This window comes from Pseudoliparis swirei, chromosome 10 (assembly GCF_029220125.1).
Source record: "Pseudoliparis swirei isolate HS2019 ecotype Mariana Trench chromosome 10, NWPU_hadal_v1, whole genome shotgun sequence".
NCBI classification, from domain to species: domain Eukaryota; kingdom Metazoa; phylum Chordata; class Actinopteri; order Perciformes; family Liparidae; genus Pseudoliparis; species Pseudoliparis swirei.
This window is the reverse complement of record NC_079397.1, coordinates 3,374,559-3,390,446: the sequence shown is the minus strand read 5'-3', so window position 1 is coordinate 3,390,446 and position 15,888 is coordinate 3,374,559. Positions and strand designations below refer to the sequence as shown.

The 15,888-nt window shown below is 42.1% G+C and overlaps 1 protein-coding gene across 2 annotated transcripts; it reads right to left on the bottom strand.

Annotated features, from left to right (window-relative positions):
* Positions 1–303: 303 nt before the first annotated feature.
* LOC130200726 (CD9 antigen-like) lies at positions 304–13,431 on the bottom strand. 2 transcript variants are annotated; one of them, XM_056425225.1, is made up of 8 exons: positions 13,341–13,431; positions 3,294–3,396; positions 2,267–2,364; positions 2,090–2,164; positions 1,913–2,014; positions 1,726–1,815; positions 1,426–1,509; positions 304–1,036 (listed from the first exon to the last, which is right to left on the bottom strand). In XM_056425225.1, the coding sequence occupies exons 1-8, from the start codon at positions 13,407–13,409 to the stop codon at positions 971–973; spliced, it is 687 nt and encodes a 228-aa protein (XP_056281200.1). In that variant the 5' UTR covers positions 13,410–13,431; the 3' UTR covers positions 304–970. The 2 variants fall into 2 exon arrangements, with proteins under 2 accessions (XP_056281200.1, XP_056281201.1); XM_056425226.1 differs by lacking the exon at positions 13,341–13,431 and adding an exon at positions 11,062–11,235.
* Between the last annotated feature and the right edge of the window lie 2,457 nt (positions 13,432–15,888).

Genomic DNA, 15,888 nt, shown 5'->3' with positions numbered 1-15,888 from the left:
AGTGGAATTTAAATTATGGTGAAAATTGCAAAGGAGCAATTTTGGTTGCCCAAATAATTAAAAATATTCACGGAATTATTTTAATATCTACTATTTCTGTAGGAAACTAATGTTCTTCTAAAAAACATTTTTTTTAATGAAATCTCTATTTTCACACTTAGAAGTTTTAAATGCAGATTTAAAAGTTTCCGGTTGTTGACTTTACACCAGAAAGACACAAAACCAAAATGTAACAATAAGTCAAAGAGAAGGTCGTTAGTTTTGCAGCTTTTTGGTTATGAATAAAAATAAAAAGACTAAATGGGATGTTATTACAATTTAATGTGTATATTGAGTAAAGTTACAGAGAACATACAGATTGTAAAGACCCAAGAAAAACTGGTGCTCAGTAAAAATATACTTTACCAATCAAATAACGTTTAATATATAATAATAATAATAAGTCAGTTGGGTGACATCAGGAGAAATGTTTAACAACCACGTCTCATCTTAACACAAATCACTGTTCAAGAGTTCATTTATTTGGCATTTTAAAGATAACTCTGAACTGCATTCAATCAAAATATTTGCATAAAACTCCAGTTTAACTTTTTTTTAAAAAGAAGACAAAAAATCTGAACATATAACTTTCAGGAACGAGCAAAATTAAACAAAAATAAAAAGTAACACTAAAATTTAGTCAGCTGCAAAAAGCCTGTTAGGCCAACTTTTTATACATTTTACACACTAAACTGATGTTTCCCAACAGCTCGCCGTTGTTCTCAACGTCCACCAGAGGGCAGCAGAGGCAGCAGTCTCTTTTCTTCCTGCTGTGACGTCATGACGTTTGGTAAAATAAAGGTTCGGTTTACTGAGCGGTTACATTCGTACGAAGCCAAACGATTAGTCCTGCTGCGCGGAGCCCGACGGCAAACTACGAGACTATGACGCGGTATTACGGGAAGAGGAGAGTCGTGGTGCGTTCAGGGGCTCAGACGAAGTCCCTGGACTTCTTGATGGCGCAGCAGAGCATCATGCTGAAGATCATGCCGAAGATCTGAGGAGGAGACGGGAAATACACAAATATACAGTTTGTGTACATAGAAACATCTTACAGGCACTTTAGATATACAGTAAATAGATATAGAAGATAGATATATATATATATATATAGAGAGAGTAGATATATATAAAGAAATACAGTAGATAGATATAAAGTATATATATAAAGTACATAAAGATAGATAGATTTAAAGTATATATATATATAAAGTAGACAGATAGAGTAGATAGCTATAAAGTAGATATCTATAAAGTAGATATCTATAAAGTAGATAGCTATAAAGTATATATAAAGATAGATATAAAGTATATATATATATAAAGTATATAGATATAGAGTAGATAGCTATAAAGTAGATGGCTCTTATTCAGGAAGAGACTCACCATGATGACGCCGATGCCGATGCCGACCCCCCCGATGATGTGCAGCTTGTTGTTGAACATCTGGTCGATGGCAGCCGGACAGCTCTGAGGGTGACGGGAGAGGAACACATGGGGTTAAAACAGGGCTCAAAAATAACCATTATTATAATTAGTATTAACCACATAAACAAGATTGATTAAAGATCAATTTAGTTGAACAACGACGCAGATTTAAAACGTGGCGTTTGTTGTCAAAACTTGGAGCCGATCAGATCTTCGACCCGGCGTTTCCCCATCATGCCCCTGGGTGTGCTGCGTTACCGTGGTGATGAGCATCTCCAGCCCCTCCTTCTTGGGGCAGATGTCTTTGGCGGCGTCGATCACCGTCCCCGTCGGGCCGCAGCAGTCGAGCTGAAACAAGGACGCCACAAAGCATTTCACTTCCTGTGGGAGAAAACAAGTGCGTGTGCGTGCGTGCGTGTGTGTGTGCGTGTGTGCGTGCGCTCACCCCAAAGTGGATGAGACGCAGCGTCTCCTTCAGCGCCTCCTGCCGGGTGTCTTTGTAGTTGTTGTACGTCTGCTTGTAGAACTCAGTGACGTCTTCCACCACCTGGAGACGCAAAGACACACACACTGAAGAGTCTGACAACAGGGTGTGTGTGCGCGTGTGTGTGTGTGTGTGTACCCTGTCCTTGTTGGAGAGACCCCAGATCCCAGCAGCCACTTCCACAGCGAAGATGAGGAGCAGGAAGAAGAAGAACTAAACCAGAGAGACAATAAAAAAAGAAAATATATTAACAACATACACACATTATATATATATACACACACACAAACACACACTATAGAGAACTGTACTCACCAATCCCAGCATGCACGGCGACTCTTTAATGGCGCCGCAGCATCCCAGGAAGCCGACGACCATCATCAGAGCGCCGGCCGCCAGCAGGATGTACACACCTACACAACCAGACGCACAACATGAACGTCACTACATTCACCATCAGAAAGTAATTGTAAAAAATTATTTCAGCGCCATTAAAAAAATGTAATCATTTCAAAAGTTAAACACTAGGAATGCAGATAACAGCCACTGCACTGACGCCGCCGACCACACACACACACACACACACACACATCCCTCCACCCAGGCAGCGGGGAATATGTCTGCCGCCTCTCGGCCCACTTCACTTATCAGATGGAGAGAACACAAAGACGGAGGGAGGGAGTCTCTGTTCTTCTTCTGCGAGTTCCTCAGAGAAAGAACACGAACGTGGGGAGACAAAGACGAGCCTGTCGGCCAGCAAAGAATGAACGCTGTGTGTGTGTGTGTGTGTGTGTGTGGTGGCCTCGGCTGCCCCGTGCCGGGCTCTCCAACTCGGGTCGAGTCCATCACAACAACCAGCGCCCTGGTGGCGACAGCCGGGACTGCACCCACGCAACTAACACGTTCGTGGTGGCGTTGCCGTGGTGACGTTGGACTCGTAGTGCAGATGAATCGTCTTTACACGTCGCGTTCCGTCTTTGTGAGAAGTTTCGGGACTCCCAACAACCCAAAAAGAACAAAAATAAATCCTGCGTGAGACCCACCAAGCGTCTAGAAACGGTTCCTTTCTCATTACCAGATAACCACACAGAAAAATAATGGTTCTTTAAAAGGCTTTGTGGTTTTACGAAGAACCATAACCCACTGAAGAACCATTTGTTGAAGGTTGCCTTAAAGAACCATTTGTTGAAGGTTCTTTGAGACACCTTTATAGGTTCTTTGAAGAACTCTGAGGACATGGTTCTTTAGAGAACCCTGGTTTGAAGGGTTCCTTGTGGAACCAGAAATGGTGCCTTACAGAACGGAGAGTGAGCGGGCGTTGCCGTGGCGCCGGAGGACTCACCGGTGAAGAAGACGGTGGGCGAGTCGTCTCCGTTGAACAGGCCGGCGGTCCGGGTGTCGAAACGCAGCCAGAGGCCCACGGCCAGAACCCCGGTGCCGGCCAGCTGCAGGAGGAGGAAACGGAAAGGAATTAAACTCTTGACCGCCAAAACACACACTAACTTTGTTTATCCCGAATATAAAAAAAAAAATCAAGTTACACACGAATGCAAAGTCAGCAGGAGACGGGTCGTCATCCCGTGTTCCTGCGCCGTGTTAACCACAGTAATCAAGCCTGAAGGAATGACTCGTCGTCTCCGCGGCAACCGCCAAAACCAAAAGTTGACATCAACTCTTCTTCCATGGCGACGGGCGTGAACCGTGACGTCTGTGTGGTTGCGCAACAGGAGGAGACAAAGCTAACGGGAAGCATCCTGCCTCGACATGTCCTCCCTCAGTCTGATGCCCGTGAGTCACTGGACACACACACACAGTGCACACACACACACCTCGGCGTAGGGGTCTTAAAAAAATGTAGGAGTCACAACCCAAAATATTCCACTTGGTTTGATTAAACTAAAAACATTCAACCCGTAGAGCTTCTGAGAGACTTCTCCATCCACAATAGAGGCTCATGGGTAATGTAGTCTTTAGTCACACTGACCTACTTGACATAATTCAACCTGGTGGTCTTAAGATGTTTAACTTTCCATGTTCTATAACATTGAGGATGTACATTAAGAAAAGGCCTCTTCTCAAAACGTTCCCTTACATGCGCGTGATGAAGCATCCAAAGTAGAGGCCCATGGGTAATGTAGTCTTTAGAGCAGCCATGACCAACTCAACACAATGAAACCTGGTGGTCTCAACAGAAAGAGCTTTTGAACTTTCTATGTTCCATATGTCAATTTAAGAAAAGGCCTCTTCTCAAGACGTTCCTTTACGTGCGTGTGATAATAATAATAATAATACATTTCATTTTTATCGCACTCTTCCTTCAAAGAATCTCAGAGTGCCACACAGTGAAAACAAATAAAACCGATGAAAACATAGTTAAAGCAACCCATGAAAATAAAAAAAATAAGAATGTAATAGCTGACAATAAATTAACTCAAGGTAAAAAAAATGCCTTCCTGAATAAAAAGGTTTTTAGGCCAGTCTTAAAAGAGTTCAGTGTCTGAGTTGCCCTCAAGTGGTCAGGGAGACCGTTCCACAAGCGTGGCGCTGCCGAGCAAAAGGCCCGGTCGCCCATGGTGCGGAGCTCGGTGTTGGGGACCCGAAGGAGCGAGCGGCCTGTGGATCTGAGGTTGCAGGTGGAGGTTAGGGGAGTGATAAGTTCTTGTAGGTAGGGGGGTGCATTGTCTGTTGATGCATTTATATGTGAGTACTAGGACCTTGTAGTTAATCCGGAATGAAACAGGCAGCCAGTGCAGCGATTGGAGGATGGGTGATATGTGGTCATATTTCCTGGACTCCCCTCAGGACCCTGGCAGCGCTGTTTTGGATATATTGTAGTTTGGTGATGTTCTTGTCAGTGATCCCAGTGTAGAGAGAGTTGCAGTAGTCCAGTCTTGAGGAGATAAAGGCGTGGACGAGCTTCTCTGCGTCTGACAGGGTTAAAGTGGGGCGGAGTTTGGAGATGTTTTTTAGATGATAAAAGGAGGTTTTGCACAGGAATTTTATATGGTCAGTAAAGGTCAGGTGGGGGTCAAACCGAACTCCCAGATTGGTGATTGTGGAGGAGAGGGGTATGACCTGACTGCCAAAGGTGAGATGAGTTATGGATGATGTCTGAACCTGGTGTTGAGTGCCAACAAGGAGGGCTTCAGTTTTGCTGCCGTTTAGCTGGAGAAAGTTGTTGCTCATCCACGCCTTTATCTCCCCAAGACAGGCGGTGACACATGACATGGCTGCAGAGGGGTTTGGGGCAGTTTTGATGTAAAGCTGTGTGTCGTCAGCATAACAATGGAAGGACATCCTATGTCTGCTGATGACACGGCCGAGGGGGAGCATGTAGATAATGAAGAGGATTGGTCCAAGCACCGACCCTTGTGGAACACCACAGGAGACTGGGAGCCGTCTGGACCTGCGTCTTCCCAGTGAAACATATTCAGTTCTGCCAGAAAGGTAGGACTGGAACCACTGGAGTGCAGAGTCTGATAGTCCAATGGTGGTGTGGAGGCGCTCTAGGAGGATGGTGTGATCCACTGTATCAAATGCAGCAGTCAGATCCAGGAGGATGAGGAGTGAGGGTGATGAAGCGTCCGGGTGCAAAGCGCCTCCTCGCTCCTGATTGGTTGATTCATTTCTCATTTGCCGCCACGCCTAAAGAGCTGTAAGTTACTCTCATGGAGCCTAAACTATTTATATAGGAAAAGGTCAATTAACCAACTTTAAAATACCACCAAAATAAAATATGAGGAAATATATTGTAAAAACAATAAATATGGCGAGGTGAGCCGACTAGTTAATTGTTTAATTGAATAAAATTGCAATAAGTGACTACAAAAGGTGTAAAAAAAATACACATTCAGTAACTCCAGAGTACCGCCGTACAGTGAAGGCACCGTGGGGGAGTTTCATGTTTGTGTAGTCAAGCCAGTCGACCTCAAAAGATCCGGATGTTTCCCCCAGAGGCCCAAATGAAGACGCTCGGCAGCTCCATCAGGAGTACACAAGAAAAACAGAAATTAATTAAAGCCGTGACGTTTGGCAACTTAAAAAAAATAAAGATATAATGGTGTGATGTTCAAACAAACACAAACTCGTTTCTTTGACAGGAAATATCCTCAAAAGACAAACTGGAACGTGGGAACCCACAATTTATTTAGCATTTTAGAGCGAATAAAGATTTAAATCTGATGTTTGTGTCCTCTCTACTCACAGGTCGTCTGTGCACATGAATCATTACAGAGAGTCAAAACAGTCATCACACTGAACCCGAGCAGCTCATAACAGTAATAACGCCGCCGCAAATAAACCGCTGAGTGAAATAAGCAAATGGTTAAATAACTTTTGTCATTTCACAATAATTTCCCTTTTAACTTTTGCAGAAATGTTGAAATACAGGAATAACAACTACAAGTGGAATGTGACCAAACCTGTTATTCCAGACTAACACTTTCAATTGAAAGAAGAGTTTATTATCATTATGGATATTTGCCATTTTTGTCTCTCGACCTAAAATACAAACAGAAATCAAGTCGATATAAAAACATCCTGTCGAGGGATGATATGCTAAGTGTCAGTCAATTAACCAATTTCAAAATAAATAATGTTAAAACATATGGAAGAAGTCACAAAAAAATTATATATATATTAGTGCTGTGAAAAATAACGCGTTAACTCAGTTAATCCAATTACAGGTTTAACTATTTTTTTTTTTTTACCGCATTTAACGCATGCGCAGAATGAGCTTCTAATCCGTCTGTTGTTGGTCGTCGGGACGAAAAAAAAGTCACTTGCAAAATGAGCTTCCAATACACCACTTCAATCTGAACTCTGTCCGCTCTCATGCAGACGGTCTGTTCATCGGTAATGATCCTTCCGCAGGTTCACCTCCAGAAACCTTGTTACGACTTTTACTTCCTGTAGATCAGGGGTCTCAACACGTCGATCGCGACCTGCCAGTCGATCGCGGCGTAGTGTTGGTCTCTCTGGCTCTCTCCGAAGGCGGTCGCATTTTTTCTCTCCCCCCCCCTTCCCATGACCTTCCCTTCCCTGCTTGGCTTCTCTCGTCATGTCTTGTCTGTCTCTATACTGGAGAGACTCTCTACGCATCGCTCTTCGAACTAAAAACCATGGACGTAATCAACTGGTCCTTAAACGCAATTGACACCATCTTCTCGACGAGAAGCTCGGGTTCGGGGGAACCTGCCTGTCCTGCTGGGACGAATGTTGCTGGATACACGATGGACGCGTGGGCGAGTGGCGGGTCTTGTGCCTAGCACCACTCTCCGTGGAGGACGTGAAGACATCTACCTATTCGAACTATGATTACAGGATTTCTGCTGTTTGGATTTGGCGCTGCCCTGGCTTATCGGAAAATTAAGGAAAGCGGTGACAGCTGTAAACGCCCCCTAAGGCTGCCCGACATGATTGACGCGTTGGGTAGAGTTGTTGGCACTCAGACTGTGGCATTAAACCGCCAGAATGATAACATCGTGGAGAAGCTGACGGCTCTGCAAATGAAAGTGGATCGATTTGAAATCCTATTGGCAAACGGGAGGAAGATGGAGGAATAGTGGTTGCGCAAAATTGAAATGCAGCTACTGGAAGACCAAACAATCCCAATCTTATCTGCTTTCGGCTCCCTTACCAGGACGGGCCTTGGCCAAGGCCGTTACTGGAACAACAACTCCCCCGAAGATCACTGAAACGAGAATCTCTCTCATTCCCTTCCCCCTATCCACAGACACCTGTGGTTGTTTTCTCCCCAGGACCCTTCAAGGCTATCTCCATGGCAACGACCATCTTGCGGACTGAGAACTTTGTCTGTTGTGGCCTGGGGGAGGACGACATACCAGGCCACGCTCACACGAACTTAACATACACTGATTTGCATTCACTACCCCCCCCCATCCCACGCCTTCGTCTGCTTCGTCCCCCCAGTGTGACAGGACGGGGCCTGTGATCGGCGCTGTAATGGCTGAAGGACCGGGCTGGCTGCTTGTCGGTGCTGGTCACCTCCTGCCCCCAATGGCTGGGCTTAGATCACCCAGTCTTTGGCTTACCTCCCCTCCCCCCTTCCTACTCGTTGCAATTTATGTTTAAGATGTATGTGCTTATGTGCTAAGGTGTTTTTTTCCTGCTCCCACACTGTACCCCTAGGGGCATAGTCGGGGGGTTGTTTTTTTCTCGCCTCTCTTCCCTCATGTTATGCTGTAATCTTCCATCCCCTTTCTTTTCAATTTCGTTGCTTCTGTACCTGTACTCTATGCAATGACAATAAAACCCATATCAGATATCAGATCGCATGACATTAAAAAGATTGGCCCGCCCCCTGACATGTTCTCTAGAGCACGTCTTTGTTCTTTTATTAAACTAAACGTCTGTTGTTGATCGTATCTCCACAGCAGCATGTCATTTCTGTCTCTTCGTGTTGCGTTAACACTTATCGATCTCCGTCTGGCGGGCCACAGAGCTCCGTGCGCGCGCATCGGGACCGAGCAAAAAAAAAGTCACTTGTCAATCTGTCCACCTTTAGATTGTATCATGGTGGAGTTAATGGTTGACAAACGAGAAAAATGCTCTGTTTAACCCTCCTGTTACCTTTACATTTACGAACATATTTTACCCTCGGGGTCAATTTGACCCCAGCAATTAAAACCTCCAGAAATTTATTAGAATTAATATTGCTTCCCAAGTTTTAGTGTGAGGTACTTTATGTTTGTTTGTTGACTATCTAAATAGCCCTTTAAATAAATAAAAAAGTTGATATTTCTGATATGTTTGACACAGTGAAAAACAGCCTGGGGTCAAATTGACCCCAAAGAACACCGACATTAAACATTGAATGGGGTCAAATTGACCCGAAAGGTAACAGGAGGGTTAAACATTCTGTTTAGGATGAAGATGTATTAATGTTCCATATGGAAGAAAACTGCTAAATAACTGCTGAGTTGCAGCACCATTGAATAGAAGAATGTATAAATGTATATATCCGTCTTGTCATAAATCTCTATGTTCTCACAAAATATACAGAGAATATCGGTAATATGTGATTAATCATGATTAATCCACAAAAACCTGTGATTAATCCGATTAAAAATTTTAATCGTTTCACAGCCCTAATATATATATATGGTGAGCCGAGCTGGCTAGTTAATTGTTTAATTGAATAAAATGGCAATAAGTGAATTCAAAGATCTTTTTTTCCTACAACCAACATTTGAATTTACAGAGAGAAAAGCAGAACATTTTGAATTTTGTAGCTGAAATAAAATAATATTTGACATTAATGCTTCATATGACTTAAAAACATAGTGTGCTACCAAACGCTATTTATCTTGATAACCAGCTAATCCACTGTATTTATTGGAATTTCCAAAAATGTAAATAGTGATAAGAGACCAAATCAAACTGTTCTTTACATTTGTGTATAATAAGATACGCTGATCATCATCTCAGCCGATTCTACATTAAATATCAATTGATTGCGCAAATAGCAGGAAGGTGGGGTGTGTCATTGTCCTCGGAGACACGAGGCCCCCCCTGAGGGCTCCATGTGGCCCACCAAACAGGTGAACCGACCTTACCCATACCAGCAAACTCATGAGGGGTGAAAAAGGTGACAACGGGGGGGGGGGGTGCAGGTGACTTTTTTGTTGTTGTCACCACACCACATCCACGTTGTTTGAAGCCTCAAAGCTTTTAGAACCACAACTACAGTCATTTTATTGTTCTGACCACAAATCTAAATAATGATAATAAACAGTTTAAGACCAAAAGGTTCTCCGCTCTGACTCAGCCCTGTAATGATAGTAATAACAAATATACATTGTCATTATATATAATATGGTTAAAGTCATTCATGAACCAACTTCCTTTTTTTTTGCCTGAGCAGTCCTCATGGACTTCTCCCTGAATCTGTTCTGTCTCTACCTGTTTGTCACGATACTCATATTATAACTTCTATACATATTACATACCTGCCATAAATATCATGATACCCCATACCAGAATTCAATACACCATACAAACAATATGGTACCATAATTACGAGACTGGTATATTTATCTATAATAGTAATAAATAAAACATCTGTATGGTTCACTTTTACCAACTTTTCAACACTTAACAAATGACAGTAATATGAGTATTCATACAGCCAGATATGAATGAAACTACATGGTTCCATCATAGCATTGATTATACACTATGAGGCCGTTAGTCTCTGACCAGATGATCCACAGTTCATCAGGATGAGCAGCTGGAGAGTTACACAACTTTACAGACTGAAACATTTCACTTCTGGCATCTTTTTATTTTTTAAGCCGAAGTCTCTAAAGCTCCGCCACTTCTCTCGCTGTGAGCTGCGCAGCGCAGTGTGCGCAGACAGCTCGACACGGAGCAGCGCGTGCGCTCTGATTCAAGATTCAAGATTCAAGATGTTTTATTTGTCACATACACACAATGTGTGTGGAATGTGAGCAGAAAATGCAAGGGCAAGTGCAACAAAAACAAAAAACACAACACACAACAAAAAAAACAGTGTGTGTGTGTGTGTGTGTGTGTGTGTGTGTGCCTAAGAGGCACACACACACACACGATCTCTCTTCATTAAGAGAGATCGCTCTCTTAATGAAGTATCGATACTAAAAATATGCTAAATCACATCGTGTTTAACGTACGGGTACTTTGTTAGCATCGCTACACCGTGCAGCGTGACAGCAGCAGATGTAGCGGGCTAACATTCAAGCTAACCTGAACCCCCAAACGATGTCGACATCTGAACGCTGATTGGCCGAGACGCGACACGTCCCATCAAAGATGTTTTATTGCGAAGAGCACCACTCCACACTTTTCTCCGCGTCTCACTGCAATCTCTTCAGTAATCGTATAATAAATACATAATTTCAGATGGAATAAGTTTGTTTCGCATAGAGGGAAATAAAGCTTTAAATACATTCTTAAAAAATGTTTTTAACCAGTTTTAAACAAAACAAAAAAAAACACATTAAACAAACTTTACTCTTTGGCAAATGAGTGAAAGCCTTTTCAACAAGCTGGACGTAATTTCCGCGGCACGTGCGCGTCACGCACACCGACCAGTGTGCAAGTGTACGTACCCAGAAGAGGAAGTTGAACGCAAACACCATGTATTTGACACACTGCATGGCCCCCATGGCGACGTCGAGCTGTTCGCTGCTTTTCAAAGGAGAAAATCCAAAATACCGCGAAAGAGTCCAAGAGGGAACGCGTGAGAAGTTTGTGTGTGCGTTTGAACCACACCCTTGTGTGGCTCACCTGGGTGTACTTAAGAAGTCAGGAGGGAGGAGGGCACTGCAGGGAGGGGGCGTGGCTTATCTATTCTAGTCCAGCAGAGTTCACACAGGGAGGAGGAGCTTGAGTTGTAAAAAACAGGTGATTATCATGCAGGTGACTCATAGAAGGCCTGGGGGGATCAATACATGTATTATGAACTGACGTCATCATATTTATTGAGATATTTTGCTTGAACATAATTTTTTCTTGTCCCAATAGTTTAATTGATCACTCATATTGGTTCATTATCGCATTTAACAACTTTTTAAATCATAGTTAAAAGGAGATTTCACGTCGCTTGTGTCTTGTCATATAATGTTTATATATATAAATGTGTTGGGATTAGTTTTTCTTTTCATGAGCACATCAATATGTACCATATGTTTATCTTTATTTGTAAAAACAACGTAATATCCATATAAAAACATGCAAAAAACACGTAAATACAAAATCCTTCAACATTTAAAGTGGAATTTATTTATTTTCGAGATAAATCACTCTGTGTGATCACATTTGTATGTTTTATTTTTCATTTTTTTCTCATTAACTAAAGTAAGGCTATAGGTAAATGATTGATTATGATATTTAAGGGGGGGGGTATTGATTATCATGAAATTGAAATTGGTAACTCGAGCTGCCCTCCTCTCCCAGTAGATCCAGTGAAACCAACAACACTAGCTTTGTCTCCTAGCCTCCTCCATCTCCTCTCCCCCTCCCCCCTCCCCCCTCCCCTCTCTCTCTCTCTCTCTGTCTCTCCAGACTGGACAATTGTGTCACAGATTACTTAAAGATTAGGCGTGAGAGATAATAAAGGATTCAATGAGAGGAGGGACGAAAAAGAAAAGAAAAGTGGACGACAGTACAAACAAGAAACACAAGAGAATGAAAATGAATAAACCGGAAGTCACATAATCACGTACTTCCGGTAAGACCGATTTATAGTTTGCGGCCCTCGTTCATGTTTGTTCGTATATACTTATATGTAGAAATGTGTTTTCAACCTTCATTGATACAATAACACAGAAAATAAGGATTTTATACGAAACTCTGATCCGTAACCTAGCGACAGCCGGGCGTTTCCCATCATGCATTGCGACACACACAGTCGGTGGAGAGCAGCTGCGGCGCCTGGCTCTAAAAACTGCTGCCGCCTCCATCTCGTGAAGTCATCGATGACGTCATAGCCGGGACACAAATATCACCTTTTTCTTTGCTCCACACTCATATTGGAGATTCACTTTTATTATTAGACTCCTGCTAGCTAATAAACCAAGTTGTTTTAATAAATAACTTAAGTTCCGTACTTATTATTGTAATTTTTACTGCACTTTATTAAATAACTTTAGGTTCTTTGCAGATTCAGATTAATAATTAAACATATGATAAATAAATGCATTCTGATGAACCATAATATGCGGTTGAGATACAATATCATCAACAAATAAACTGGCAAAGTTAAATTAAAGCAGTTCAATATTCTATTGCTATGTACACATTAATGCATCAATGACTATGATACAATAACATCATATTTATATAATTACTAAAGCCAACACGTTTGTACTTTTAATTCATTAACATTATGGATGCAGGACTTTCACTTGTGCCAACGTATTTCTACTCTGTGGTATACTTCTGCTTTTCAGTACAACATGTGTAAACTTATTCCATCTCTGCTGCACATGCGCAGTAATAAAAACTTGCACTGAAAAACACACAAAATATACAGTTACAAGTAAAAGTCTTGCATTGGCTTTTCATGTAAAAGTACAAGAGTGTATATTGCCATAAAAATAAAAAAATAAAAAAAATATATAGTATTTAAGTATCAAAAGTAACATACCTTTTTATGCAGAATATTACACCACTAGATTCTAATCATTAATGCATTAATGTGAATGTGAACATATAAATTACTTTATAGTTGATTTATATTTTGTATTAAACTAAATAAATATGAGGATAAAACGTGCTATTTTGCCTCCAACGGTCGGATATTGTCCGTTTGTGTTTGCCAGGAACGTTATAGTTTAAACGAGCTATATTGTAATGTGTTATGGTATTTTAAAAGGTTGCATCTTACCCAGAAGACGAAGTTAAAGATGAAGAGCGCGTACTTGACGCACAGCTCCCAGCTGCTCAGCGCAGTCATCGCTGCTGTGTGTCCGACACGAAGTTTCTGTCAAATCTGTCAGACCTCTCGGCGTTTAAGGCGATCAGGTCGTTTCTGCAACGTTCGGGTGTTTCCGCCACTCGTCGGGCTGGGTGGAGCGAGCGGGAGGGGGCGCGCGCGCTCAACAGATGCCTGCTCTGTGTGTCGGCCGCGCGCTCGGGCAGAAACCGCAGAACACCCACAGAAAGAGAGACAGACAGAGATTCGTGTCTTTCTTTTCTCTTTTTTATGTTGCCAGGTAACGACTGAACAGGGGGAAGAAGAACTTTGACATTTTATATGAGTAAAGTGAGGAATACCAGTTTAAAAATACACAAAAGTGTACTAAAAGGCACCAAAGGCAAAGGCCTATACTTAAGAAGGACCCATTTTAGAATAATTTACATTATAGTATTGTCTTATAATCATTGATGCGTGTATGTGTTCATCACTTTAATATAGACAGTGAATATTGAGCTAATTAAAGCTTTATTATTGGTATTTTTAGGATTAATTGTGAGTACATGTCAATCTGAGAACCTCTGACATTAATTGAAGTAGTTTTTTGACATTAAGAAAGATATGTGTATTTTATAATGTGGTTTTTTTCCCACAAAAAGGAAATAATTAATGTTTATAAAGAGTCCTTATATGGTCCTTGTACTGTTTCAGAAGATTCTCCAGCCTCAAACTAAATTCATGAACTTGGCAGTAAAAGCACATTTCAGAGTTTGAACTATAAACTTCATTATCAGCCTTCAAAATGCCACAAAGGTCAACGCCAACCAACACCAGTATGTGTGTGTGTGTGTGTGTGCACGGCTATATTCTCTCATTCTTTTTGGCGGAAATCTAAATGTTTTTCTTCTTCTGCAGAACAAAGACGGCAGTGTGACCGGCCAGCCCACGACGTTTGTTTGCAGCTGCACACAAACACACTGACGATGAAGACGATGATGAAGGAGCACAGCACGAGCCTGCCGACCAGAACCACAGAACCACAGAACCACAGAACCACAGAACCGCTGACTGTCAAAGTAAAAGCTTTCAAAAAACATGTTATCCTCTTAATTTCTTAATGTCCATATAGCTCAACAATTAATATGTCAAATTGCATATTTTCCTTGTAAATCTAATTAATTTTAAAAGACAGATTTATTGTTGTTGTTCATTTGTTGTTCTTGTTGTTGTTGTGATTGCAGCCGCCTCCTACGAGCCCAGAGCTCGTGTGTCTATGGCGTCTCAGTCATATCGAGATAAAAGACTGAGTCTGTTCCCAACAACACAGCCTTCATCTCCTGCACGGAGGGAATGTGTGTCTGTGTGTGTGTGTCTGTGTGTGTGTCTGTGTGTGTGTGTGTGTCTCTGTGTGTGTCTGTGTGTGTGTGTCTCTGTGTGTGTGTGTCTCTGTGTGTGTGTTTTGGTTAGTAAAAGACCTCAGCATTCAATCTCTGCATCCATTTACAAAGCTCCCCTTCAAGGCTGACCCTCTCTCTCCCTCTCTCTCCCTCTCTCTCTCAGCAATGATTTATTCAATTATTCACTCTTTAAAAACAGAGAAGAATCATTTTAATACGATAATACATCAAGTTTATTACTCACATTTGAGGGTAAAGATGGTGGCCTCGTTAAGTAATAAAAAAACTAGCGACACAGTTTTTGTGTCGTGTCTTATTTTGAAATCCTCGTTTCCCTACTGTTAATATTAATCTGAATTATTGAATTGGACTGTCCTATCCAGGTCCCTTCAAACATCAGAATAAACAGCACAGAGCAGCTGAAGTATGTGCCGATAAGTATTACGTCTGCCTGTCGAAGGTTAGCTACTCCGCAACACACACACACACACACACACACACACATCATGTGCTCGTCTGCTTCTTTCTCCTGTGAGAAAGAAGCAGACGAGCAGATCCGAGGTCAGGACGACCTCACGGGATGTGGGTGCTGGAAGAGCCGGACTTGTTTTGGGAAAGGGAGAGTGGTTTGGGGTTTTGACCTGTGCTGACCGGGAAGGACTCCCGCTGTGATGCAGTCGCATCGAGCTTCTATTTTACCTGTGATCAGAGAATAAATCCTCCCGTTGGAATTATTGCTTTACCAGACATCCAATTTTGGAAATACGTTACACTGCACTTCCTGTTCCTGTGATTGTCTGCCCTGTCCCTGATTGTTTCCACCTGTGTCCAATCACCTGCACCTGTGTATTTAAACCAGACTTAGACTTCTTGAAAATCTAGAAAATTCGAGCTCTGTACATATATCTAAGAATGATTGATATATAAGAATGACTGCTAGCCAATCAGCGGCGTTCCTCCTCATTGCACGGACCATAAGTATAGCTCACAATCTGGTGGGTTGAACATGTTTCTGTAGGCTGTGAGGAAAATTCCCCTTTAAGGAAAGTTATTAGAAAGAATTTATAGTCCAGCAGATATCAGATAGATCGGTGACATGTGCAGATTGTGGTAGGTGGCAG

What these genes read in the sequence shown, in the direction of transcription:
- LOC130200726 (XM_056425225.1), bottom strand. Translation starts at nt 13,409, where the DNA reads ATGACTGCGCTGAGCAGCTGGGAGCTGTGCGTCAAGTACGCGCTCTTC. An exon ending in CGCCGTGCATGCTGGGATTG is followed by an intron (nt 2,165 to 2,266) that starts GTGAGTACAGTT and finishes TCTCTGGTTTAG; the next exon opens with TTCTTCTTCTTCCTGCTCCT. An exon ending in TGGAGATGCTCATCACCACG is followed by an intron (nt 1,510 to 1,725) that starts GTAACGCAGCAC and finishes CGTCACCCTCAG; the next exon opens with AGCTGTCCGGCTGCCATCGA.